Source organism: Pollachius pollachius (assembly GCF_949987615.1).
Source record: "Pollachius pollachius genome assembly, chromosome: 3".
In the NCBI taxonomy this organism is placed as follows: domain Eukaryota; kingdom Metazoa; phylum Chordata; class Actinopteri; order Gadiformes; family Gadidae; genus Pollachius; species Pollachius pollachius.
The window spans coordinates 51794676-51822175 of NC_136936.1; the positions used below are offsets into that span (position 1 = coordinate 51794676).

General features: G+C 46.3%; 3 protein-coding genes across 3 annotated transcripts in view; all 3 read left to right on the top strand.

Annotated features, from left to right (window-relative positions):
- Window positions 1-10586, top strand: part of tank (TRAF family member-associated NFKB activator) — a gene marked incomplete at its 3' end in the record, with an annotated part of 24589 nt that extends 14003 nt beyond the window's left edge. The window contains exon 11 of the mRNA XM_079733872.1: window positions 10139-10586. Coding sequence (XP_079589998.1) covers window positions 10139-10586 — 448 coding nt within the window. The remainder of the gene's footprint in view (window positions 1-10138) is intronic.
- A 2889-nt stretch (window positions 10587-13475) lies between these two features.
- tbr1b (T-box brain transcription factor 1b) lies at window positions 13476-18367 on the top strand (the record flags this gene model as incomplete). The annotated part of the gene is made up of 6 exons (XM_079733873.1): window positions 13476-14173; window positions 14599-14753; window positions 15254-15375; window positions 16272-16430; window positions 17001-17062; window positions 17509-18367. 6 exons carry the CDS (start codon window positions 13476-13478, stop codon window positions 18365-18367), a joined length of 2055 nt encoding a protein of 684 aa, XP_079589999.1.
- A 3988-nt stretch (window positions 18368-22355) lies between these two features.
- Window positions 22356-27500, top strand: part of slc4a10b (solute carrier family 4 member 10b) — a gene marked incomplete at both ends in the record, with an annotated part of 31458 nt that continues 26313 nt past the window's right edge. Inside the window, one exon of the mRNA XM_079733874.1 lies at window positions 22356-22473. Within this exon, the coding sequence (XP_079590000.1) occupies window positions 22356-22473 (118 nt within the window). The remainder of the gene's footprint in view (window positions 22474-27500) is intronic.

Below are 27500 nucleotides of genomic sequence, written 5' to 3' on the forward strand. Positions count from 1 at the left end.
ATCCATACTTCCACTTAAACGTAGTACACTATCCGCACTCACTAAGTGCGCTAATTTTCAGATGTCCGTGTTGTTCCAAATCTAATACTCCGTTGGTCACTAACCGGAAACTACGATCACGGACTGCCACCGCGGCTCCTCCCCACAATAAACATCCTGCTTTGAACGGTAAAATCTTTACACCTAGCAGCTATAAAAGCTATAAAAACTACAAAATGACTCTATTAATGCAGGCTATGTGGAAAATGCGCCAACTTTGGCTCAGCCTGGCTCCGCCCTCTTCCGCTACGTAGCTAAGATGGCTGCCGTTGAGTACGAAAAGTGAACATCGATCCACACTTCGCGATGTGATCGTTTAGAGTACACCATCCGGGTCCTTTCAGTACACTTATTTTCGACCGATCTGAATTGGAACGCCCTACGTACTCAAACTAAGGCTAGTAAGTACGGATGGTATGGATATTGGAACACAGCACATGAAGACAAAGAAAGAACAGCGGCCATTTTGTTTTATTTTCCATGAAAGATGTTGAATGAACTGAGGGTGAGGCGACGCATCCTCCTCACTGTGTTCAACTTGACGTTTGATGGGAAACACTTTAAGAATTAACCTTTGAATATCCTTCACAGCGTGGCTGGTTCGCCGCATGGGACCATTGGGGATGTCACATGGCGTCAATGGGGCTTGGGGGTGCAGGACCTGGTCCCGGCCAGCCCACTGGGGGCGTGGTCAGCCCACTGGGGGCGTGGTCAGCCCACTGGGGGCGTGGTCAGTCCACTGGGGGCGTGGTCAGCCCACTAGCAGGGAGATGAGGCTGACACTGCTACTGTTCGGTCCAGAGGAGTCACGAGGGCCGCTAGGTGACAAGGCCCCCGGAGTATCGATGGAGCTGCTCTGAAGACACCGCCATGTCACCTCTGCTTCTAAGGGTTGTCTTGTCATGTTTGAAACGATCCAGCTGTGGGCTCTGGCCGGGGGCCCGGGGGCCAGGGGCCAGGGGGGCCAGGGGCCCGGGGGCCAGGGGCCAGGGGGCCAGGGGGCCGGGGGCCCGGGGCCCCGGGGGCCAGGGGGGCCAGGGGCCAGGGGCCAGGGGCCCCGGGGGCCAGGGGGGCCAGGGGCCAGGGGGGCCAGGGGCCCGGGGCCCCGGGGGCCAGGGGGGCCAGGGGCCAGGGGCCAGGGGCCAGGGGCCCGGGGGGCCAGGGGCCAGGGGGCCAGGGGGCCGGGGGCCCGGGGCCCCGGGGGCCAGGGGCCAGGGGCCGGGGGGCCGGGGGCCAGGGGCCAGGGGCCAGGGGCCAGGGGCCAGGGGCCCGGGGCCCGGGGGCCGGGGGGCCAGGGGCCGGGGGGGGGTACTTGCATGCGTGTGTGTGCGCCAGGGATGGAAAGAGAGGGTGGTGAATTGTGTCACTTCACCCGCCACTGTGTCGGGTAATACTTTCCAGTCAGGTCCGTTCAAATTTGCATATTTAATACATTCGTCATACGGCGCTGCACAGTTCCACAACGATTATCGTCAACATCCGGCCCCCTTCTTCTTCTACGCCTCTTTTGCTGAACTGCGACTGTCAACATCCGGATAATATACCGGTAACCATAGAGATAATATGCCGGTATGAACATTCGGTATATTTTTAATGAGAGATGGCGAACATCGGACAGTGGGCAACACCGTGACTGGCTGGTGTTTGACGGGACGAGCTAGACAATGTTCTGTGCTCTCTGTGAAAACATGCTTCGGATGGCCACAGGTCCAATAGTTTTGTGAGTGGGACACAAAACCTAAAATTGGAAGCCGTGAAGGACCACGAGTCCTCAAAAAGTCACCTTCACGTTTTGAAAATTGCCAAGGGAAAATCAGCGGCCGAAACCACGACAGCGACGAGGCCGCTCGTTAGCCTCCAAACAGCCCAGCTTGATAGAATGGCTCTACTATTTCAAAATGCACACGCAATTTCTAAAAAGGGAAGGCCATTTCAAGACTTCGAATGGCACTGCACGTAAGTTATTTTTTTATTTTCTATTAGGCCTAATGCAATAGTTTGTTGCTGTCCAAAAACTAGCATGTTGGGTAACCTTAGAGCTCTGCTCACTTGTTTGGCAAACAGCTGCTTTCTGTCAGTCTGGTCAAAACAGATGTCAAGTGTGTGTTCTAAGACGTAGGGCTGTCCCGGATACCATTTTACAGGCTTAGAATACTCGTTGGATATTCCGAGCAAGTATTCCAATACTTCCTTACTTTGCTGTTGTTCCGTTGCAAATCAGCTGTCATCTGTGCCACCGTAGCCCTTACAGGAGCTTATCAATTCATCCCGTAACGTGCATATAAATCCATACAAAGATCCAATGTTTAGTCGTTTGTGTCCATATTAAATCCATCATTGACCCGGTATTCCTTTGACAAAAGCCAGTCTGTGAATGCGCAATAACAGGGCTGCATAGCGAACGTACACAAACAGATACGCTAACGAGTTCCTATATATATATATAGTTTAATGTATTCTGACGTTTTTCAATGTGTCTTGCACTTATTAAGTCATTGTTTCTTGTTCTTGTTTCTTCATGGTCTGTTTTCAAATGTTTAATTTTGAATGCATAGGCAGAGTATGAGTCTTCCTATACCGAGAGGATACATCTGTTGCATTATAGGGGCAGATTTCATTATACATCTGGTTGAATTGAAGAAATTAAAAGGCCAGTGCACTGAAAAAACAAATGCTCCTATTGACTTATGATGGTGTAGCCATGTTGTTTTATTGTTAATATGTCAATTTGTTTTTTATTGAAAATACTTTGTATAGATAAATTATCCCCAAACTTGTCATCGTAACACCTTTGAAATAAACATGACTTTACATGGCAGATACCTGTGTATTGTTTATCATATGCGGTAAGAGTGTAACATTTTCAATTCAGTTCCTTGGTAGCACCTACTTACAGTAAAAATCACTTCTAATGGATAAATTATGTTTATGAAAAACACTTTTCTTATCTATTGTTACTATTATATTGTTTAAAATGTCTGCATATATTAAAAAAAAAATAAAGCGTATAAAAAGTGTCTACCTGCCAGAGTGGCTGATGGGCAAAAGATTTAATTTCCATCTCTGGTGTGCGTGTGTGTGCGTGTGTGTGTGTGTGTGTGTGTGTGTCTGTGTGTGTTTGTGCGTGTGTGTGCGTGTGTGTGTGTGTCTGTGTGTGTGTGTGTGTGTGTGTGTGTGTGTGTGTGGGTCAGGGCATCTCGGCCCGCTGACACTGCTAGCTTAACGTCCTTAGCGGTGGCTAACCCGTGTCTCGTTTCGTCTTCTTCATAAAACTCAAGAAACTGAACCAACAGCAGAGAAGCTGAGAGCAAAACGATAATAAAAGGCTCATTTTTCACAGGTTTTTAATGGGACTTAAGAGTCCAGCTCGCACGGAAAGGGCACCCAGACTCCCAGGGGGGGAACAGGGTGAACATTTTAAAGCCTGTTCTGTCTCTAATGTACATCCCCTCCTGTCGCCGGAACACCTCCCACCTGGCCCAGGGCTCATTCTCAGGTTCCTCTGGTGTTTCTGTAAGGGACACATTAGTGGTTCACTGCTTCCTCCTGGCCCAGTGGGTGAGTCTCGTTTAAACGAGAACAAGTGGAGAAGGATCAGTTGTTCATGACTGGAGGAGATGCTGCTGCAGGATCCTGAAACACCCGTCACACTAACTGGAGCATGTGGCTGACGGCACATGACCGACCGTTTGTGTTTGCGTTGTTTCTTGTATTACATTGTCTCCTCGCTGTATGGAGATCCGCTGCTCCTATGGGTTGTCCTGAACCCCAGTCCTATGTGCCGTTGATACGTTAATGCTTTTACAACGCCTCCTCCTTCACCAAACAACCTGTCCTCCGTCTTTCTGAGGTTATCTGATCCACAACAAGGCAATACTTCCTCACTCTCGGCTAGAAGCAGGTGTAGTTGAGACATGAATCTCTTCACATTGCTTTATTTTTCTGCTCCTTTTCAACTTGGAACATGATTTGTGTCCCTGTAGGACTGAGAGCTGATCATTAACCTTTGGTTTCTTCCCTGGTCACATCTCCTCTCGATTTGGTTCCTGGCCCCATATGCCACTTTCCTATTTCCTGCCTGCAGACAGCAGGGAGCGGCTCTATTATCACCTTCAGAGAGCTGTCTTTGAATGTGAGAGGCAATTCCATTTGGCCGTGCCATGGGAGGGGAGCCCACTCCAGCACACAGATTGGTTTAGGGGCTAACTCATAGTTGAATGCAAGGTCGCTTGTTTCTTTGTTTTTTTGTGTGCTGTTGCTGAGGTGTGCTGCTCATTCTTTGAAGCGATCGTAGCGCCGGTCCTTCAGGATAAATAAGCAGTTTGACGTTAAGAACAAAGAGTACAGAGGTTACTGTGTTTCATTATCAACAGCTCGCTACAATTAGAGCTCAGTCTTCTCAGGATATCAATCCAATAAAACAGTGATAATAGTACTAATACTAATACTAATACTGCGTTAATGTCCTTAACGCAGTATTAGCAGTGATAATACTATCAAAACTATACTGCTTATTCCTCTTTAAAGACATTAACCCAGTATTTGCAGTGATAATGCTACTAATACTAATACTGATAATCCTGCGTTAAAGACAATAACACAGTATTAGCAGGGATAAGACTACTAATAATATTACTGCTCATACCGAATAAAATACATTAATGCAGTATTAGCAGTGATAATACTAATAATACTATACCGCTAATACCGCTGTAAAGAAATTAACGTGGTATTAGCAGTGATATTACTACTAATACTGCTAATACCAAATAAAAAACATTAATGCAGTTTTAGCAGTGATAATACTTATAATGCTATTCTGCTAATACTTTGTTAAAGACATTAACACAGTATAAGCAGAGATAATACCAATAATACAATACTGCTAATACCGCGTTAAAGACATTGACGCAGTATTAGCAGAGTTAATACCCATTATACTAATTATGCTAATACCACGTTAAAGACGTTAACGCAGTATTAGCAGAGACAATACCAATAATACTAATACTGCTACTACCATGTTAAAGACATTAACGCAGTATTAGCAGTGATAATACAACTAACACTATACTGCTAATACCGTGTTAATGACATTAACACAGTATTAGCAGAGATAATACCAATAAAATATATACTGCGTTAATGATATTAACGCAGTATTAGCAGAGTTAATACCCATTATACTAATTATGCTAATACCCCGTTAAAGACGTTAACGCAGTATTAGCAGAGATAATACCCATAATACTATTTATGCTAATACCACGTTAAAGATGCTAACGCAGTATTAGCAGAGATAATACCAATAATACTAATGATACCAACACTGCTAATACTGTGTTGAAGATGCTAAGGATAGCCGCCTCTTTGCTCCGACTCTAAAGGGCTGTTCATCCATCTTGAGTTTGAGTGGCGCTTCTTCTAAAAGCCGCCTTTATTTTTATAGCTCTGCGTTTGGGGTCTCCAACTCAGCTGTTTATCCTCGGCTAATTCTCAGGCAGACCGGCGGGGCCCTGACAGGACTGCTGCTGGATAAATGAAACATGAGTTACGTAGGGAGTGCTAATCTGTGGGCCTCTCTCTTCACACTGCATTCCCAATGAGCTGCGTGTCGCGCCGGGTGTTGTTGCCTGTGATTTTAATGACGATTATTCTGGTAACACCACAATCGCCTGCTTGCTCCTGCTTTTTACTGAAGTGTATTTTGTGAAGACCGAGATGGCATTTTTTTTGGCTTTCTCGATTAACATAAGCAATGTTAATCACGTTTTATTCATGGTGACAAGATCCTGCTGTTATCTGATTCAACCACCAAGCTCTAGCAGAAATAATTCATACAATTGATGTACCCCAAATAAATGAATGCAACATATCCATTGAACAGGTCCTTCCACAGCATCCTATCTATCAGTTCTAATATCTGCCTCATCAGGACCGGTGGCCCTGATGAGGCTGTCCTGAGAGGACGGGAACCCCAGGGTCTCTGAGGGGGGACGTCTCCCGAGAGGTCCGTCCCTCTGTGTCTCTGTCCCTCTGTCTGTCCCTCTGTCTGTCCCTCTCTCCCTCTGTCTGTCTCTCTGTCCCTCTGTCTGTCTCTCTGGCCCTCTGTCTGTCTCTCTGTCTCTCTGTCCCTCTGTCTGTCTCTCTGTCCCTCTGTCTGTCTCTCTGTCTCTCTGTCCCTCTGTCTCTCTGTCTCTCTGTCCCTCTGTCTGTCTCTCTGTCTCTCTGTCCCTCTGTCTGTCTCTCTGTCTCTCTGTCCCTCTGTCTGTCTCTCTGTCCCTCTGTCTGTCCCTCTCTCTGTCTCTCTGTCTCTCTGTCCCTCTGTCCCTCTGTCCCTCGGTCCGGTCCGTCCCCCGTCTGTCTCAGGCCCCTGGTGCTCCGGGGTCTCAGAGGAGCTGGGAGCACCAGGCCACTCCGGCCGCGATGGAAACAGTTCTATAAAAAATTCAAGAGTCGCAAAACACCGTCCCGTGAAATCACAGCAGTCCACTGATATTCACTTGGCATAAGTCAGTTTCATTTCTTCGCGCTTTTCATCAGAAAATGGTCTGAAAAGTCGAGTTGTGTGAATATTTCATGCTGTGGAGCGTCCCCCCCCCCTCAGAAACAACAAAATGATCTCGACCCAGGATGCACTTCGCGGTCCGACGGCCCCATGAATACTGCATGGAGAAGCGGAGGAACCACCGCTGATAGTAAGGGGCTGAGCAGGTGATAAAGGTATCAGAGTCGGGACATTAGCTACGCAGCCTGCGTTGGCATTTCTGACATTATATCCGGAATGTTTTTTTGGGCCAGGGCTGTGTCTTTAGGCAGACAAATTAAGGTACTCACAGACTACTCACAGGGAACACACAGGTTACTCACAGGATACTCACATGGTTTGGCAGTTGCTTGAGATGTACTTGTTTTTTCAGATGTCCCTTTCTGTACACATCATAAACCATTTTATTTACATATTTATGGTTCGAAAGTGTTTGGTTTCTGAAGTATTCCCAGAATCCATACGGTAATCATCCTGATGCTTGGCCTTGTTCAGGATCCCCTGGTTTAGGGTTCTGGACCAAAACCAGGTTGAAAAGGTAGGTTTCAAAACTTTGTCTTAAACTTTATTGGGAATGCAATAAAGAAACTTAAATTGCAACTTTCAGTCCAATATATTGGTAACATTGAAGTATTCCAGCTTACGTGTGTAACTGAAGTAACGCACCCTCCAAACCAATGGTACGTTTTCGGTGCTACTGAATAATACTAAATGGTCACTAAATTCCCTATTCGCTCTTCAAAGGGCCCAGGCAAGGTTTGACATCCCTCTGTTCATTAAAAGAAAACTATGCTTCATCTTATGTTACAGCACTAGAGTAGGATGCTTCATGTAGAGTAGGATGCTTCATGGAGAGTAGGATGCTTCATGGAGCAGTAGGATGCTTCATGTAGAGTAGGATGCTTCATGTAGAGTAGGATGCTTCATGGAGCAGTAGGATGCTTCATGGAGCAGTAGGTGCTTCATGTAGAGTAGGATGCTTCATGTAGAGTAGGATGCTTCATGTAGAGTAGGATGCTTCATGTAGAGTAGGATGCTTCATGGAGCAGTAGGATGCTTCATGTAGAGTAGGATGCTTCATGGAGAGTAGGATGCTTCATGGAGAGTAGGATGCTTCATGGAGCAGTAGGATGCTTCATGTAGAGTAGGATGCTTCATGTAGAGTAGGATGCTTCATGGAGAGTAGGATGCTTCATGTAGAGTAGGACGCTTCATGTAGAGTAGGATGCTTCATGTAGAGTAGGATGCTTCATGTAGAGTAGGATGCTTCATGGAGCAGTAGGATGCTTCATGGAGCAGTAGGATGCTTCATGGAGAGTAGGATGCTTCATGTAGAGTAGGATGCTTCATGGAGCAGTAGGATGCTTCATGGAGCAGTAGGATGCTTCATGGAGAGTAGGATGCTTCATGTAGAGTAGGATGCTTCATGGAGCAGTAGGATGCTTCATGGAGAGTAGGATGCTTCATGTAGAGTAGGATGCTTCATGGAGCAGTAGGATGCTTCATGGAGCAGTAGGATGCTTCATGTAGAGTAGGATGCTTCATGTAGAGTAGGATGCTTCATGGAGAGTAGGATGCTTCATGGAGAGTAGGATGCTTCATGGAGAGTAGGATGCTTCATGGAGCAGTAGGATGCTTCATGTAGAGTAGGATGCTTCATGTAGAGTAGGATGCTTCATGGAGCAGTAGGATGCTTCATGTAGAGTAGGATGCTTCATGGAGAGTAGGAAGCTTTATGGAGCAGTAGGATGCTTTATGTAGAGTAGGATGCTTCATAGAGAGTAGGATGCTTCATGGAGCAGTAGGATGCTTCATGGAGAGTAGGATGCTTCATGGAGAGTAGGATGCTTCATGGAGAGTAGGATGCTTCATGGAGCAGTAGGATGCTTCATGGAGCAGTAGGTGCTTCATGTAGAGTAGGATGCTTCATGGAGCAGTAGGATGCTTCATGTAGAGTAGGATGCTTCATGGAGCAGTAGGATGCTTCATGGAGCAGTAGGATGCTTCATGGAGAGTAGGATGCTTCATGTAGAGTAGGATGCTTCATGGAGCAGTAGGATGCTTCATGGAGCAGTAGGATGCTTCATGTAGAATAGGATGCTTCATGGAGCAGTAGGATGCTTCATGTAGAATAGGATGCTTCATGGAGCAGTAGGATGCTTCGTGTGTTGGAGAGAGCAGCAGAGGTTTTTTTAGGACCATCAGGGCGTGTGAGCAGAGGGTGATTAGCTGTCCGTATAGCGGTCGCAGTTAGCTTGGTGGTCAGGTGCTTGTCGCGTGTGTGTGTGTGTGTGTATGTGTGTGTGTGTGTGTGTGTGTGTGTGTGTGTGCTCGACGGTGCATCATTCAGTGACATCAATAATGAGCAGAGGAGAGCACTTCTGGGCGGATGTGGCGCGGCCGTGTGTCCAGGGAGGGGGGCGAGGGGCCGGGGGGTAATAAGGGCTTTAAAAGCCACAACTGTCCACCAGCCTCACCGTGGGGGGGGCTCCAGCTGTCTGCACCCTGATTCCAGGTGACAGGCGCCCGCTGATGGCCACAGACCACAGGGGGCCTCGTCTGTGTGAGCGTCCCACTGAACAACAAAGGCCCCCGCCACCACAACACTTAGCAGATTAGCCGCCGCGTGCCGGTAATTAACGCTCCCGGTAAACAGCGCAGCTCCCGCCTACAGAGTCAGGGCAGAAAAGGAAGAAATACTTCAACTTGATTTATTGATGAAATTGCGATGTGACGTCTGGCAAACAACATCAATAAGTTAAAAGGCATCTTAAATGCATTCACATGACATTTTGAGTGCCACTGTAATATAAGCCCCTACCTGTCATGAATGCCAAATCCTTTCCTTTTAGTTCAGCCCTTATTACCGGCCTGACAGCCGAATGTTTACCCAGCCGACAGGAGGCACGCCCTCCCCTCGTCAGGAACAGCAATATCACCTGCCGGGCGGCCCAGAGCTGTCCTGGCGGCGTGTCCTCTTGGCACTGTCCTCTTGGCGCTGTCCCCCTGGTGCTGTCCCCCTGGCGCTGTCCCCCTGGCGCTGTCCTCTTGGCGCTGTCCCCCTGGCGCTGTCCCCCTGGCGCTGTCCTCTTGGCTGTCCCCCTGGCGCTGTCCCCCTGGCGCTGTCCTCTTGGCGCTGTCCTCTTGGCGCTGTCCCCCTGGCGCTGTCCTCTTGGGGCTGTCCCCCTGGCGCTGTCCTCTTGGCTGTCCCCCTGGCGCTGTCCCCCTGGCGCTGTCCTCTTGGCGCTGTCCCCCTGGCGCTGTCCCCCTGGCGCTGTCCTCTTGGCGCTGTCCCCCTGGCGCTGTCCCCCTGGCGCTGTTCTCTTGGCGCTGTCCTCTTGGTGCTGGCCTCTTGGCGCTATTCTCCTGGCGCTGTCCTCGTGGCGGTGTCCTGGCGGCGGTGTCCTGGCAGTGTCCTGGCGGCGGTGTCCTGGTGGTGGTGTCCTGGTGGTGGTGTCCTGGTGGTGGTGTCCTGGTGGTGGTGTCCTGGTGGTGGTGTCCTGGCGGCGGTGTCCTGGCGGCGCTGTCCTGGTGGTGGTATCCTGGCGGCAGTGTCCTGGCGGCGGTGTCCTGGCGGTGTCCTGGCGGTGTCCTGGCGGCGGTGTCCTGGTGGCGCTGTTCAGGCGGCGCTGTCCTGGTGGCGCTGTTCAGGCGGCGCTGTTCAGGCGGCGCTGTCCTGGTGGCGCTGTTCAGGCGGCGCTGTCCTGGTGGCGGTGTCCTGGTGGCGGTGTCCTGGCGGTGTCCTGGTGGTGGTGTCCTGGTGGTGGTGTCCTGGCGGCGGTGTCCTGGCGGCGCTGTCCTGGTGGTGGTATCCTGGCGGCAGTGTCCTGGCGGCGGTGTCTTGGCGGTGTCCTGGCGGTGTCCTGGCGGCGGTGTCCTGGTGGCGCTGTTCAGGCGGCGCTGTCCTGGTGGCGCTGTCCTGGTGGCTGATCATGGGCTCGTCACCCTGCACTACATCATTGAGCTGACAGTGGAGGGCTGCTGGCCGCCCCTGAGCTGAGCTCCCTTTCAGCCTCCAGTCCGCCTGTCTCACGTTAGTACGTTAGACCCCAGGGCGGACCTGGCAGCTCCTCACCAACAACTACAAGCTCTCTCTCTATCGTCTACTAAGAACTGCAGTACCCATCTACCTTCACCAAATAACCTCAATACCTCTCTCTATCTTCTATAAAGAACCGCAATACCTCTCTCTATCTTCTATAAAGAACCGCAATACCTCTCTCTATCTTCTATAAAGAACTACAATACCTCTCTCTATCTTCTATAAAGAACTACAATACCTCTCTCTATCTTCTATAAAGAACCGCAATACCTCTCTCTATCTTCTATAAAGAACTACAATACCTCTCTCTATCTTCTATAAAGAACCGCAATACCTCTCTCTATCTTCTATAAAGAACTACAATACCTCTCTCTATCTTCTATAAAGAACCGCAATACCTCTCTCTATCTTCTATAAAGAACTACAATACCTCTCTCTATCTTCTATAAAGAACTACAATACCTCTCTCTATCTTCTATAAAGAACTACAATACCTCTCTGTCTTCAATAGTTACCACATGAGCTCTGGCCACCGCGCACCATATGAAGTATGACTGTATACTTATTCTTATTTATGACCACTATATGTCACTGCATTAGTTTTGCTTGAACTATTGCTGTTTTATGGTTGTGAAATAAAGAGAGGATTGTTTTTAACTAAATGTAAATTATTAGTCTCTGTGCTTATGCTAATTCTTAGGCAGGTAACTACTTGCTGTATACACACTCACCTGGTTCTAAGCATGTGTTTATTTAGTGATGATGATGTTGTTCGAGCTGACCTCTGACCCCTGGGTCAGAGGTCAGGGGGGCTGCCTGCTTACTGGCAGAGAACCCAGGACACACCCCCAGCTGCCCCCCAGGTCTAATCAACTCTTCCAGGCTGCTGTCCCAACCAATAGCAGCCCGCCCTGAAGGTGATAAACAAGAGACTGGGGGGGGGGGGGGGGGCGCATGGCTGACTCAACAATTGGTTCAGGAACACTGGAAGAGAAAAAAACAAAACAACAAGCCGGTTTGGTTATTAAAGCTCAGCGATGGAAGTGAACCGTAATCTGTAATGAGTGGAGTGCAGCGTGGCCTGTCTGCTGCAGGCAAGCCCGTGCTTGCATGTTTCACAGGAATAGATTGCTGGACCCTATAGCTGCGCTGTAATGACCTCTTGTTAGCCTCGCTGCGGCTCTTCATTAGCGGCCAGCGCTCCGCCACGCGCGGTGGAAACGCTCGCTCCCCCAATTTAGTCATTTCTGCGGCAGGGTATAAATATCTTGGCAAGTTAAAAAGAAATACACAAAGTATTAAAATAAACTTAAATCTCTACAATAAAGTAATAATAAATGTAGGATGTTTGTATTGGTTGGGCTAAAGTATGGTAACAATAAAAATAATGAGAATAGGTATCATAATCAAAATCATAATCTAACAATCACAACAATTAGTAGAATTTATACAGTGATTTATTTATCACATCAAACACAAATAAGCTTTACAATGTAAAGCTAGAAGGCTGATAAATAAATAAATATATATATATATATATATATATATATATATATATATATATATATATATCGCATACGTGGCTCCTGGGTGGGAGGGGGGGATAGGAGCATCAATCTTCTAAACATTCAGATGATTTTATTTTACTATTAAAGTTAACCTAAATAGAATGTCAAACATCTTAAACCTTTCAAAATATATAGAAATTGATGAAAGTATAATTCTGATTTTGCTGTTAGAATAGAATTGCGTAAAATCCGAGCGTTCTTCTAAGTGTTGGTCTCCTTTGTGGATTCAGAGTGCGGTGGTCCACGCGCCGACAACAGTCGGGCTCTTTGTGTCTTTATGGTTGTTTGGTAAGATGATCTCGGCCGCAGTTACCATTAATACGATAAGCAGAAGCTTGTTATGAATATGATCCCTGGAGGCATATAGCTTTAGAAATCCCTAGAGATTCCACCGAATTTAGTGTTTTCTCTCCCAATATAAATACCGTGTAAACCAGTAAAACAAAGCACTTAATTCATTTGATAAAACAACTTTACCAAGTACATCACATCTTGTTTTTGTCTTGACATAATTTTCCATGGTGTTATTTATTTTCTCCTCTTTTTGTTTCCCCTGTCTTTCCCGATGGTCCGGTACCAGTGGTTCTTAGTCCTCCAATATTAATCCGCCCCGGGACCTCTAAACGTCTCGGAGGGCCGCCAGGTTCTCACCGTATCGCGAACATCTCGAGCCTCGCCTGTCAGCCGTCATCTGGGCGTTAATAATGGATCTCCGTTTCTCCTGGACACACTTTGGCACTCATAGCGCATCAATAGTAAACAACAGCAGATAAATAGATGGGGGGAGATTCTGATGGCGTTATAGAGCGTCTGGTGCTATGATGGCGCTATAGAGCGTCTGATGGCTTGATGGCGTTATAGAGAGTCTGATGGTCTTATTGTGTTATAGAGCGTCTGATGGCGTTATAGAGCATTTGATGGCGTTATTAAGCACATGACGGCGTTACAAAGCGTCTGATGGGTTCTAAGGAGTGCGGAGTTTGGAGCATGACTTCCGTCCGACGGCCTCCGCCGCCCGACACTCCGTTTGTTTGAGCGCTCCTCAGGTTTTCCTCATTAAGAGCTGTCTAATTAAATTACTGTCTCCAGCTAACCAATGAGAACGCTTGTTTGATTAGCGATGCAGAGAGAAAAGCCTCCTCCAGGCAGGTTGGTGTCAATTGGCTAATTTGCTTTCCACCAAATACCTCCACCCGTCCAGTGACGGGCCGGCAGGTTCCCGTGCGTAAAGCTCGTGATACCGGCCGCTCTACTAACGCTACCACGGATCCGGTGAGCCATGCAGGTTGGGGATCGTACCTCGCCACCGCTCTCTGAGAGGTGTGTGGGTGAATGTGAATGTGTGAATGTGGGCAGCGGCTTCGGCGGCTCCTCTGAGCGCGCGCTACAGGACCATCCTATTACCGGCCCGAGTGACAGCCCAGAGACACGCGCACCTCTGAAGAACACCTCCTCCAGGGAGATGAGGAACCAGTCAGAGGCGGACGGGCTCCCGGACTCAGAGGACGCTTCAGGGGACGTCCAGAGGGGCAAAGCCGCTCCTGCTCTGCACGGACTCTCTGACACTCGTCATAATTTCGATGGATCTGCAGCAGGAAGGTGTACCTCCTCTCAGCCCGCTCCACCGCAGTCAGTCTCCGCCGCTCCGAGCACCATGTTCCCCTACCCCGGCCAGCACGGGGCCGCTCATCCCGCTTTCTCCATCGGGAGCCCCGGCCGCTACATGGCGCACCACCCAGTCATCTCCAACGGAGCTTACAGCGGCCTGCTGAGCCCCGCGGCTCCGCAGGGCTACCCGGCCGCCGGCTACCCGTACGGCCAGCAGTACGGACACACGTACCAGGGATCCGCCTTCTACCAGTTCTCCCCGCAGGCCGGCCTGGTTCCGGGCAAGGCGCAGGTGTACCTCTGCAACCGCGCGCTGTGGCTCAAGTTCCACCGGCACCAGACCGAGATGATCATCACCAAGCAAGGACGGTAGGAGGCTCTGCGATCAGTTATTGTTATTAGTTATGATATAACTCTCTTCGTTATTATATTATTAATATTAGTTATTATATAACTAATAATAAGTTGGGACCGACTAACATTATTTGAGGAAAAAGCAGTTGTCGCTAATTTACCAATCCGCTGAAGTCCATTTGTCAGAAAAAAGAGAAACAACAATCTATCGCTGTCGGCACAGTAAGGATGTTAATAGAAACCAGTGCCAAGCACTATATTGTATTTTAATTTACTTCTTTGATTATTTTGGAAAGAAGGTTTTAAGCATTTAAGAAAGCAAATCTTCTCATCGTTTCTTTTGCAGGAGTATCGAGATGATGAGAAGTTGAGACATTGGGGGGCTTCGTCTCTAATTAATCGGCTTAATAACGGTTGATTGTGTTTCTCTGCCCTCCCAGCCGGATGTTCCCGTTCCTGAGCTTCAACGTGTCGGGCCTCGACCCCGCGGCGCACTACAACGTCTTCGTGGACGTGGTCCTCGCGGACCCAAACCACTGGCGCTTCCAGGGCGGGAAGTGGGTCCCGTGCGGCAAGGCGGACACCAACGTGACAGGTAATTTATAAGATCTATAATTAGAGATATCATAGTTATCATATCTATATTGATATATAGATATCATATTTAAAATATCTATATATATCATAGTTATAATATCTATATATCATAGTTATAATATCTATATTTATAGATAGATATCACATTTATAATATTAATATATATATATATATCTATATATATCACATTTATAATATTTATATTGATATATATATCATAGTTACAATATCTATATTTATAGATAGATATCACATTTATAATATAAATATATATATCACATTTATAATATTTATATTGATATATATATCATAGTTATAATATCTATATTGATACATAGGTATCATATTTATAATATCTATATTGATATATACATCATAGTTATAATATCATTGAATGACCAGACATCCTCCATCACTCCGCCGACGGTGTTTGATGTTCGACATCGCGAGGTGTTTGATGAAGTGTTGAGTCCTCCTCTTCGTCCTCCTCTTCCTCAGGGAACCGGGTGTACATGCACCCGGACTCCCCGAACACCGGGGCGCACTGGATGCGCCAGGAGATCTCTTTCGGAAAACTGAAGCTGACGAACAATAAGGGAGCGTCCAACAACACGGGACAGGTATGATCTGTCATATTTAACAACTCCGCCTGGTAGCCAAAGGGGCTAGGCCTCGTTTATTATTATGATTATTATTATTATTATTATTATTATTATTATTATTATTATTATTATTATTATTATTATTATTATTATTTTTGTATTAGGCCACCGTTTCAGTAATAGTAATTTGTTAATATAACTAATGTAGGCCTGTTACTAATTACAGTAGTCTGCTCACCTTTTATATTTGTATAACGGCCTTGTATTATAAATAATGTATATTTTTTGTTTAATATAGCCTAATAATAATCTAATCTAAATAATAATATAATATATATAATCTCCTACAGTCAGGCCTTCAGTGTTCTGACTGTATTCAGACTGTAGTGTGTGTGTGAGTGTGTGAGTGAGTGTGTGTGTGTGTGTGTGTGTGTGTATGTACAGGCTGTATTCAGTGTGTGTGTGCGTGTGTGTTTGTGTGTGTACAGATTGTATTCATGTGTTCATCCATCATGTCTCCAGATGGTGGTACTCCAGTCTGTATTCATGTGTTCATCCATCATGTCCCCAGATGGTGGTACTCCAGTCTGTATTCATGTGTTCATCCATCATGTCTCCAGATGGTGGTACTCCAGTCTGTATTCATGTGTTCATCCATCATGTCTCAAGATGGTGGTACTCCAGTCTGTATTCATGTGTTCAGCCATCATGTCTCCAGATGGTGGTACTCCAGTCTGTATTCATGTGTTCATCCATCATGTCTCCAGATGGTGGTACTCCAGTCTGTATTCATGTGTTCAGCCATCATGTCTCCAGATGGTGGTACTCCAGTCTGTATTCATGTGTTCAGCCATCATGTCTCCAGATGGTGGTACTCCAGTCTGTATTCATGTGTTCATCCATCATGTTTCCAGATGGTGGTACTCCAGTCTCTCCATAAGTACCAGCCCAGGCTCCACGTGGTGGAGGTGAACGAGGACGGGACCGAGGACTCGAGCCAGCCCGGCCGCGTCCAGACCTTCACCTTCACCGAGACGCAGTTCATCGCCGTCACCGCCTACCAGAACACCGATGTAGGGCCCGCCCCCAACCCTAACCCTACTCCTTCTTTAAGACGTGTGTCTCTACTGCTGCTTTAGGATGTGTGTCTCTACTGCTGCTTTAAGACGCGTGTCTCTACTGTTGCTTTAGGACGTGTGTCTACTGCTGCTTTAGGACGTGTCTCTACTCCTGCTTTAAGACGTGTCTCTACTGCTGCTTTAATACGTGTCTCTACTGCTGCTTTAAGACGCGTGTCTCTACTGCTGCTTTAGGACGTGTGTCTCTACTGCTGCTTTAGGACGTGTGTCTCTAATGCTGCTTTAAGACGCGTGTCTCTACTGCTGCTTTAGGACGTGTGTCTCTACTGCTGCTTTAGGACGCGTGTTTCTACTGCTGCTTTAAGACGTGTGTCTCTACTGCTGCTTTAAGACGTGTGTCTCTACTGCTGCTTTAGGACGCGTGTCTCTTCTTATGCTTTAAGACGTGTGTCTACTGCTGCTTTAAGACGTGTCTCTACTGCTGCTTTAGGACGCGTGTCTCTACTGCTGCTTTAGGACGCGTGTCTCTACTGCTGCTTTAAGACGCTGTCTCTTGTGTTCCAGATCACGCAGCTGAAGATCGACCACAACCCCTTCGCTAAGGGCTTCCGGGACAATTACGACACGTGCGTTTTTTACCTTATTGAAATAAAGCAAAATATAAGAATTTCATTCTCCGTGCGAAAACATATTTCGGCCTAAATAGTCAAACTTTAAAATACTTTACATGACATTATAGTATATATATATATATATATATATATATATATACATTTTGTATCGATGTATACTATATTAGTACATAATTATATAATTATATTATATTGCTCCTATATTAGTAATCATATTTGTATGATTATATTATAGGCCTATATTAGTATACATTATTATATAACTATATTATAGGCATATTGCTCCTATATTAGTATACATAATCATATGATCGTATTATGGGTATATTGGTCCTATAATGGTGTTCATTATTATATGATTATATTATTTGGGGTATCTCGCCCCTAAAGTCGTGAGGTGATCTGAGCATGCCCAGGTCGTCAAGTGTGTTGTGTTGCAGCGTCTACACGGGCTGCGACATCGACCGCCTCACGCCCTCCCCGGGCGACTCTCCGCGTGCACAGATCGTCCCGGGGGCGCGCTACGCCATGGCCAGCTCCTTCCTGCAGGACCAGTTCGTAAGCACTTACGCCAAGTCCCGCTTCCACCCCGGCGGGGGGGGCGGCCCCGGCAGTGACCGCAGCGTCCCGCTCGGCGGCGGCCTGCTGTCCCCGCAGAGCGAGGACCCCCCTGCCGCCGCCCCGCAGCGCTGGTTCGTCGCTCCCGCCAACAACCGCCTGGACTTTGCCGCCTCGGCGTACGACGCGGCGGACTTCGCGGGCAACGCGGCCACGCTGCTATCGTACGCGGCGGCCGGAGTGAAGGCCCTCCCCCTCTCCCCTGCCGGCTGCTCCGGCAGAGCCCCCCTGCCGCTCGGGTACTACCCGGACCCCCCGGGCTGGGGCGCGCGCAGCCCGCCGCAGTACTGCAGCGGCAACAAGTCGGGCAGCGCGGTGCTGTCTTGCTGGAGGGCGGGGTCGCACTACCTGGCGGAGGAGGACCCGGCGGGCCCCGAGAGGTCCCCGGCGGGAGAGGACCTCAAGCCCAAAGACCTGTCGGAACCCTCCTGGATAGAGACTCCGTCTTCCATCAAGTCCATCGACTCGGGCGACTCGGGGATTTTTGAACAGGCGAAGAGGAGACGGATCTCTCCGTCAGATCCCCCGGGTCTGGACCTCGTGGGCCCCGGGCCCCCGGGCCCCGATCCCCCGGGGCCGGACCTCGCGGCCCCGCTGAAGGCCGAGATGCTGCCGCCGCGAGAATGTGAAAAGAACTGTACGAAGGACATTGGCTACTACAGTTTTTATCCACATAACTAAAAGAATCTCCCCAAATCTACCATCTGTCTATCTTTCTATCTTTCCATCTATCTATCTGTCTATCTGTCTATTTATCTATCTATCTATCTATCTATCTCTCTCTCTCTCTCTCTCTCTCTCTCTCTCTCTCTCTCTCTCTCTCTATCATCTATCACCTACCATCTCTCATCTCTCATCCTTCCAACTATCACTCTATCTATCTCTCTATCATTTATAGAGAGATATAAATGTAAAGAAGAGATCCTAACTTGCAGACGGGCCAAAGGTTCATTTTATTTCCTCGTGGTGATCCGCGGACTGGGAGACGGGGTTTGGCTGCTCAGCCACTGGGAGAACACGAGAACATTCTGGATCTACTGTACATGAGCCACGCGGAGGTGGAGCCACACGTGGTCCACAGAAGAGGACTTCTGAGGTGTGGAGATCATCTCTCTGTAGACACACGTGGACCACAGCTCCCTGAGAGGATCACTCTTTAGAAGGAGATCTTCTGACGTGGAGGTCTGACTCTTTAGACGGAGATCTTCTTACTCTTTAGATGGAGATCTTCTGACGTGGAGGTCTTCTGTTCAGTGTCCTGTAGCATTTCCTGGCATCGCTCTTTTTGCCGGTGAGAATCTTAAATGTATTTCGTTATCACAGTTCTAGAATACCGTTTTTTAAGTTGTCGTAGGCTTATCTTACAAATTTAAAATCTAAATTCTTAATATAGATGTGGTTTAAAAGATAATTAATAATAGGTTAAGCGTAGTTTTAATTTAAATGTCTTCTGGAATCCAATTTATTTTTCATAGCCTACGATAATGTTTGTGGAGGTTTTCTGTATCTGATGTAATGTGATGAAGTCCAATAAATATAAAGGAGAGCCGCAGTGTCCCCCTGGAACTCGTTGCATACATTTGAAACGATTTTCATTCCATTATTTAAAAATAAAAAACAGTTAGACTCGTTATCCATTATAAAGGTGGCACTTTGTATTTGCACTTTAACTTTATTTATCCATATGGAAAAACAACCCAGAAATGTTTGATCAAGTATAATTTATAGTTAAAATATATTATTTGGTTTCAACATGAATATGGGAATTTAATATTTATATGTAATACATTTAAAAAAAGGAAATGGTAAAACATAGATCGAATAATATTGAAGTCCTATTATAGAATAATATCTTCAACTAAAAATTAAAAGCCGAAAAACGGCTCGTGAATTATCCTAAATAATTGTAATATGCTGCTGTACAAACTCCAACATTTACACATTCATAGGCCTAATTATGCAAATTGTACTTGTAAAGCTATAAATGGCTATATGGTTTCTCAGCCTGTTACTTTTCAAATGTGTCAGATATCGTTTTAAAAATATCTTAAACCTAAAGTTAAAATCAGGATCCACGAAGCAGCTTCTAAATATCAAAAAGAGTTCGAACTACAAACCCAATCTGTTGAACAAGATGATACCATGAATAGAGAATTATAAATAGCTTTAAAGTTGGCACACACACACACACACACACACACGCACGCACGCACACACGCACACAAACACACACACACAGATGAGCGGGTGGGCCTTCCTGGAGAAATACACCAGATGGTAATGAAGACCTTCATGTTCGTTGCCGGAGAACAAGAATATGGTTCAGAATATTAATACATTAGGCTACATACGATGAGAGTTAAGCTTTAGAGAACATTTAGAACGGTGGTTCTCAAATGGGGGTACGGGTACCCCTAGGGGTACTTTGGAGTATTGCAGGGGATACTCAGAAAATGTAGTAAAGACAATAGAGAATTGAGAAAACGTGATGTGAAAGTGGTTGAAATGTAAATCTGAAAACAAGGAGAAAGGAGAATCTGTGTGAAAGAAAAGCGCATCCAGAAACACCAATATGTCCGTTTCAGGTGAATATATGTGAATGGGCTTCACCTATACATGCTCTCACCCACCCCTGGCCTTTGGCTCTTTTCGTGGGGAGAAATAAGCCAACAGTTGCATGAAGCACAGGCCAATGTTTCTCACTAAATTGTCAGCATTTGCATCATTTTAATGTTCATGTTTCACACATATGTTCGTTAGGTGAGGGCTGCAAGTAGCGCTCAAATATTGTTGTTTCACAGAACTCATTTTGGGTCCCTTCTCCTTCCGCAATTCTTCATCTACTCCCTTCAAAATATTCACATTAGCTTAGAATGGCGCACTTACATTCCATTTTCTTAAATATTCCACAAAGTTTAAGATATTCTCTATCTTCAAACATATCTTAACCAATTTTGACGTAATTTATACTCTTTTCAGACTCAACAGTTTAATTTCATACCCGCCACGTATATTTCCAGTTGGTCTCATTGACGTTGAGGCTAGAGCGTGATGACGTCACCCGCTCTACCCCTAGGGGGCAATAGTGGCGAACTCACGCCCCTTCCGGTAGGAGTCACAGTCAGACCTGCTTGTGCAGCCCCTGGCCTCTAGAGGGAGTCTGGATCCAGAAGAGGCTCTTCTGTAAAAGATGTCATTGCTTCGTTTTTTCATTAATTTTGCGGTGGTCATTAGTAGCAATGCATGCCCTGTGAGTCGGTTTTGGTGAAATAAAGGCTCTGGTGCTCCTGTTTCATGATGTTCTAGTATGGTGGAGGAGGTGGGCGGGGAGGAACGACAGGATTTTGGCTCTTACTAAAGAATATGAGAGCGAGAGAGAGAGAGAGAGAGAGAGAGAGAGAGAGAGAGAGAGAGAGAGAGAGAGAGAGAGAGAGAGAGAGAGAGAGAGAGAGGGAGAGAGACACAGAGAGATCTCTTGGCCAAGAAAGGAGGGTTGAGGAAAAGGTGGTTGGGTTGGACATCCATTCATCGTGACCGCAGCCCGGGCACTCCCGCGACTCCCGGCCGCCACGACTCCCGTCATGCCCCGTGAATGAATGAATGAATGAATGAATGAATGAATGAATGTCCAATCCAACCATTTCTTCCTCAACTATTCTTTCTTGGCCAAGAGATGCAACGTTAATTTGTTATCGCCACAAATAGCACAGGCACACAGTTCCCCAATGTAAGCACCTTGCTGTTACCGCCTACCTGCCGAGATGGGTTCTGTGTCACCTGGCCGCAAAATCAATGCTGTCTTCCCGTGGGCCATCGCAAGCCAAGGTGGGCGAGGCCATGAATACTTATTTCTTTAATAGATTGCTACACCTTCCCTTTATTAATAGATTACTACACCTTCCCTTTATTAATAGATTACTACACCTTTATTCATAGATTATTAGGGGAGACCGGTATGGTTGTAACACTTTTTTCTTCAGCACCTAAAACTACCATTTATTTTAAAGCTGCAGTTCTGGACCTTTAAGGCCACCTCCCTACATTTGAATACTACAAGTGGAAACCGTTTAAATCTCCTCAACTATATCACGGAATTTGTGAGATTATGACAAATACAATGTATACCTTTGTTACAACCTACCCCTCTACTGGGGTAGGTTGTAACACCTACTGGGGTAGGTTGTAACAGGTAGACAAAATGCAAAAAAACAATGTTACTCCATTTGATATGCCGATTTAATGATAAGCATAAACAGGGTTTGAAAATAGATTCACCAAACTGAACATTTTTGTTTTTGAGAACAGGGCAACATGTTCTCTGGTAACAACAAACAATTTAAATAAATCCTTAATCTGAATCACAATGGTGACAAATAAAATGGGGCAGACCTGGAGTGCATGCCTGGTGGCCCAAAACCTTAACCCTTAAGGGTTAAGGTTAAGCCCTAACCCTTGCCTGTTTCTTTTCTTGGGCCTGCTTTCGGAAACGGCCAAATTATTGTTGGACTGTAAGGTCCTAAGATGGACCCAGAGCTCGGGATCTCTGGAGGAGAAGCAAAGCCTGGCAGCAGGTGAGCAGGTGAGGAGCATGGCGGCAGGTGAGCAGGTGAGGAGCATGGCGGCAGGTGAGCAGGTGAGGAGCCTGGCGGCAGGTGAGCAGCTGAGGAGCATGGCGGCAGGTGGCCAGGTGAGGAGCATGGCGGCAGGTGGCCAGATGAGGAGCCTGGCGGCAGGTGAGCAGGTGAGGAGCATGGCGGCAGGTGGCCAGATGAGGAGCATGGCGGCAGGTGAGCAGGTGAGGAGCCTGGCGGCAGGTGAGCAGGTGAGGAGCATGGCGGCAGGTGAGCAGGTGAGGAGCCTGGCGGCAGGTGAGCCTCAGCTGGGTCAGGACGATCAGTGACCTGGGAGGGCGCACAGTCCTGAAAGATGTTCGGATGGTAAGGCCATATGCCTGTGCACTGAAAGCCTGCCTGAATGTTCCTTTGCATTGCGGCCATGGGTAGGGCGTTCCTCCAATCCCTGGAATGTTGTAAATTGTCATTGGTTTGCCTGGATTCATCCTCATCCAGTCATCACTGGCCGCATTCACCATTTTCTTAAATGGACCAAAGACACTGCGATCAAGTGGCTGGAGCTTATGGCTGCAGTGTGGTGGAAAGGTCAGAAGAACAATGCCCTGACCTTTGCAAAAATCAACGGCTCTCACAGAGATGTGTGAGGAGTGATTATCCAGCAGGAGCAAAACTTTTCTCTCTGGACTCACCTTTGTATGTTTCGCAAAGTGACCAAGAAAAGACAAGAAATCCTCCTTCTGCATCCAGCCTGACTTATTAGCAGTTCCAGCACTTCCTAATGGCCCACTCTGTACTAAGTGTTCGTTAAAGTTCTTTCGGGGGAACACAAATAAAGGGGGAATGGAATTCCCCAGAGCTTGCACAGCGTATGCGACTGATACTAATGTGCCTCTCACACCCGACGTCATGGCTCCAACCTGCTTGACCCCCCGGCGTGCTACCACTCGGGATGGTGCCTGCACAGTTGTGACGCCTGTCTCGTCCATGTTCCAAATGTCGGAACCATCTAAGCGGTTATTTTCTGTTGCCTCCCCCAGGCGACTGAAGAAGAGCTCGACATTTGTCTTGTTGAAGGAGGTGGCCCTTGAAAGGCTTGTTGCATGTGGACGCCTAATAGATAGTCTGGGGTGGAGTTTCAGAAAACTGCTGAACCACTCAGGCCCCATTTCAGGATGATTTATTTCGAAACTCACGGCTAGCTGATATGCAAACTTTCTGAACTATGCAAAATCATAACAGGAAGTCTGAGTTAGGACACACATTTCTGTTGATTGTCTAAATTCATATGTTGGTATTTATTTATCTTTTAACTGCTTTTATGTAATTTATTTATCATTCACAAACATTGAAAAATTGCCTATTCTACACTGTTCTCTGCTATCATGCTTACCTCGCGTGGAGTTAGCCCAAAGTATATATCAGCTGCCTGGCTAATGTTCTCTGCCAATAGATCCTCCTGCTCTCTGCTGAAGACTTGGTTTGGACTGCCGTATCCTGCCTGAGGAAGGTCCCGGGATCCCTGATCTTTAAGAAGTTTAAACTTCTTCCAATATCTATTAAGCGTAACATGGCAGATACCATGCTTTTTTGCCACTGCCCTGACAGATGTTCCATGATTAACTTCCTCTGCTGCTCTTTTCAGTACCTGGGCATCCACTCCACGATCAGTTATCCTCACCCATGTTCTAGGCATTCTGTAGAATTATTAAAATCACAAAAAATATTGACTTTGTATGTAAGGGGGTGGTTGTAACACTTTCAAGACATGCGTTACAACCTACCCCGCCCTGTCATCCATTACTAAACCAGCTGTATCGGCATGGGGCTTTGACATTAGCAAGGGAGAGATACACCATTCTTTACTTGAAAAACTAAAGTTTGACCTGATATGACTCATACAACTTTATATACAACGGTAAAAGTACAAGAAAACAAACATTAAAAAATAAGAAGTTACTTTCTTACCTTAAAATTTGGATTTGTCTCCTAACTCGTGGAAAAATGCATTTCCATGAGTGATCGTAAAGGAAGGAGGAGGAGACTGAACCTGTCACATGGCTCGTATCTTATCCCTGATTGGTGGAATTGGTGGTATTACAACTCACCCCATGTTACAACCATACCCGGTCTCCCCTACACCTTCCCTTTATCAATAGATTACTACACCTTTATTAATAGATTACTACACCTTTATTAATAGATTACTACACCTTTATTAATAGATTCCTACATCTTTAATAATAGATTACTCGAGGCGCTGCGCGTGTTGGCGCGCAGAGCGTAACGCTAGAGCGCAGAGCGCCTGTGCTGAGCCTCACGCGCGCCGTTAATGCGCTCAGACATCAGCACGAGCTCATCACGAAGGACCGTTAGCTTTGGATCTCGCGCTGCTCGGGACCGGACAGCTGCACGCGCCTCGAGAGACGATCGACCTCGTGGAGATGATGGACCCCCAGGAGCCGCCGCGGGAGCCGCTCCTACCCACGGTACTGTTCTTTACTCCAGCTCAGAGCCACTCCTACCCACGATACTGTTCTTTACTACAGCTCAGAGCCGCTCCTACCGACGGTACTGTTCTTTACTGCAGCTCAGAGCCGCTGCTACCCACGGAACTGTTATTCGCTCAGAGTTCATTAATGAACCGCTGGTTCTTACTCAGATACCTTCCGAGTAAATTCACCTTGGCTTGTATTTGGTTAAATGTTCAGACCGTAATGTTTCACTTCTTAAGTCCTGTTTACACGTATGTTTGTTTACAGATGTATGTTAACACGTGTAAGTAGGTGTGTTTGTGTGTTTACATGTGTATGTTTACACATGTGTGTTTACATGTGTATCTTTTCACACGTGTATGTTTACATGTGTATCTTTACAGGTGCTTGTTTACATGTGTGTGTTTATTGATGTGTTTCTGCCGGTGTTCTTAATGTTATGCAATAACGCAAAGCTTTTAACAGATGCCACATAATCTACCAAATTTAATCAGGTGACCTTTGTCCGCATGATATTTAAAATGAGACACAGATTATGGTGACACACACACGTGCACACACACACACACACACACACACACACACACACACACACACACACACACACACACACACACACACACGATCAACTCCATTTAATCAAATGTCAAATATCAGTTATTAAACCTTCCCTTGTTTGGTCATGTGTTTTCAAATCTACTAATTATTCTTATGAATGAAAGTGAACTGAGTCACATGACCCTCGTATGGTCCGCATACACGCCCACTGGGTCACATGACCCTCCGTATAGTCCATTGACACGCCCACCAGGTTTGCTTTTGGACCAAACTAAAAAATGGTTGCCCCTCACACCCCAAAGGTTGTGGGTTTGAATCCTTGTTTTCCCATCCAAAGGGCAAATGCTTTTGACTGAATTAATTATTCTTAAGGGGTATACATAATTTATTGAGAAAACATCATTATTATTATTATTAGTTTATATAAACATAAACTAGGCTTTCATTTATGTATATTTATTCCATCTTTATTTTTAAGAGGGAATGTCATTGGACATGGGGTGGGTGACGCTAGAGGTGGACTGATGCAGAGCTTAAAGCAGCAGTGATGCAGACCTTTAAGCAGCAGTGATGCAGAGCTTAAAGCAGCAGTGAAGCAGATCTTAAAGCAGCAGTGAAGCAGATCTTAAAGCAGCAGAGATGCAGAGCTTAAAGCAGCAGTAAAGCAGATCTTAAAGCAGCAGTGATGCAGAGCTTAAAGCAGAGCTTTAAGCAGCAGTGATGCAGAGCTTAAAGCAGCAGTGATGCAGAGCTTAAAGCAGATCTTAAAGTAGCAGTGATGCAGAGCTTAAAGCAGATCTTAAAGCAGCAGTGATGCAGAGCTTAAAGCAACAGATATGAGGTATGATTAAGTCTCAACCCGTTAGTTTGCTTATCTCATACATCTTGTAGCATCCCATCCAGCAGCCTCATCCCCTCATAAACTCATCTGATGGTGTGATTGTGTGAACGTGGAATGTAAGCAACAGCCAACAATACGTTGATACACAGGGTTCTGGGGAGATCGGAAAACTGAAGGACGGGAAAAACAGAGAACAGCCCCGCCCAGCGAGATGCTAGATTTGCCTATTCTTTTGCCTAACTCCATACGGAATCATTCAGAGTTATGAGTTAGTTTCAGAGTTATGTTTAAGACTGTCTTTGATCAGATTCATTCAGAGTTATGAGTTAGTTTCAGAATTATGTTTAAGACTGTCTTTGATCAGATTCATTCAGAGTTATGAGTTAGTTTCAGAGTTATGTTTAAGACTGTCTTTTATCAGATTCATTCAGAGTTATGAGTTAGTTTCAGAGTTATGTTTAAGACTGTCTTTGATCAGATTCATTCAGAGTTATGAGTTAGATTCAGAGTGATGTGTGCTTCGTGGGCGGGAGTATCAGGTTTCATCACGTGGAATCGTATCCACGTGATAAAAAGCTGACAGCTCCTGATGCTCCTGGCCTGATGCTGCCAAATGGCCGCTGCCATCTGCAGGGATCAGACCAGGGTCTCTGCTGCATGCTGGGACAGCGCTCTGGGTGCCAAGGTTCCAATCCCATTCCTCTGTTCTGAGCTCTTGTCTACGCATCCAGAGCCTGCCTGCTCGCTGCATGGCGTGGGGTTCTATTGATCTTCTAAATAAATCTGTCATGTAGACTATTTTCGATATTATATCAATTCATCATTACATCAGAATATCAAGTATTTTCTATTATTGTTTAGTTGGATAATAACAAAATGGCCTGTAAGGACTGTAAGAGGAGCTTTGTCTTGTCTTGATAAAAAGCACTTTAACGTTCTCCTGTCCCAACCCATTTCGGTGAGTGGTTTTTATTGAAGGGTTGATGATGTTTTTAGAGTAAGAAAACGTATGATTGACATATGATTTAATAAGAGGAGGAGCTCTTTGTGTGTGGATGACAGCAGTGGGTCAGAGCTGAAGGATGTTGATGTCTGAGTTCTGGTGGAGCTGATGGTGTTGATGCAGGCCTGTTGACCCTCCTTAAGTTAAGTTGTGACCAAGGTCTTTCCAGTACCACCAGTACCGCCCAATCCATCAACTTAACGTCTCATCAATATACAGGTCTATCAATCAGCACACAATTAGCCAGCGTTGTTTTAGCTCAATCTTTCAAGTGTATTTTATGAGTGGATTGGATCAGAGTTGTTTCGACAAAGTGTGAGTGACACACGGCAGTGGAGTGCTGTGA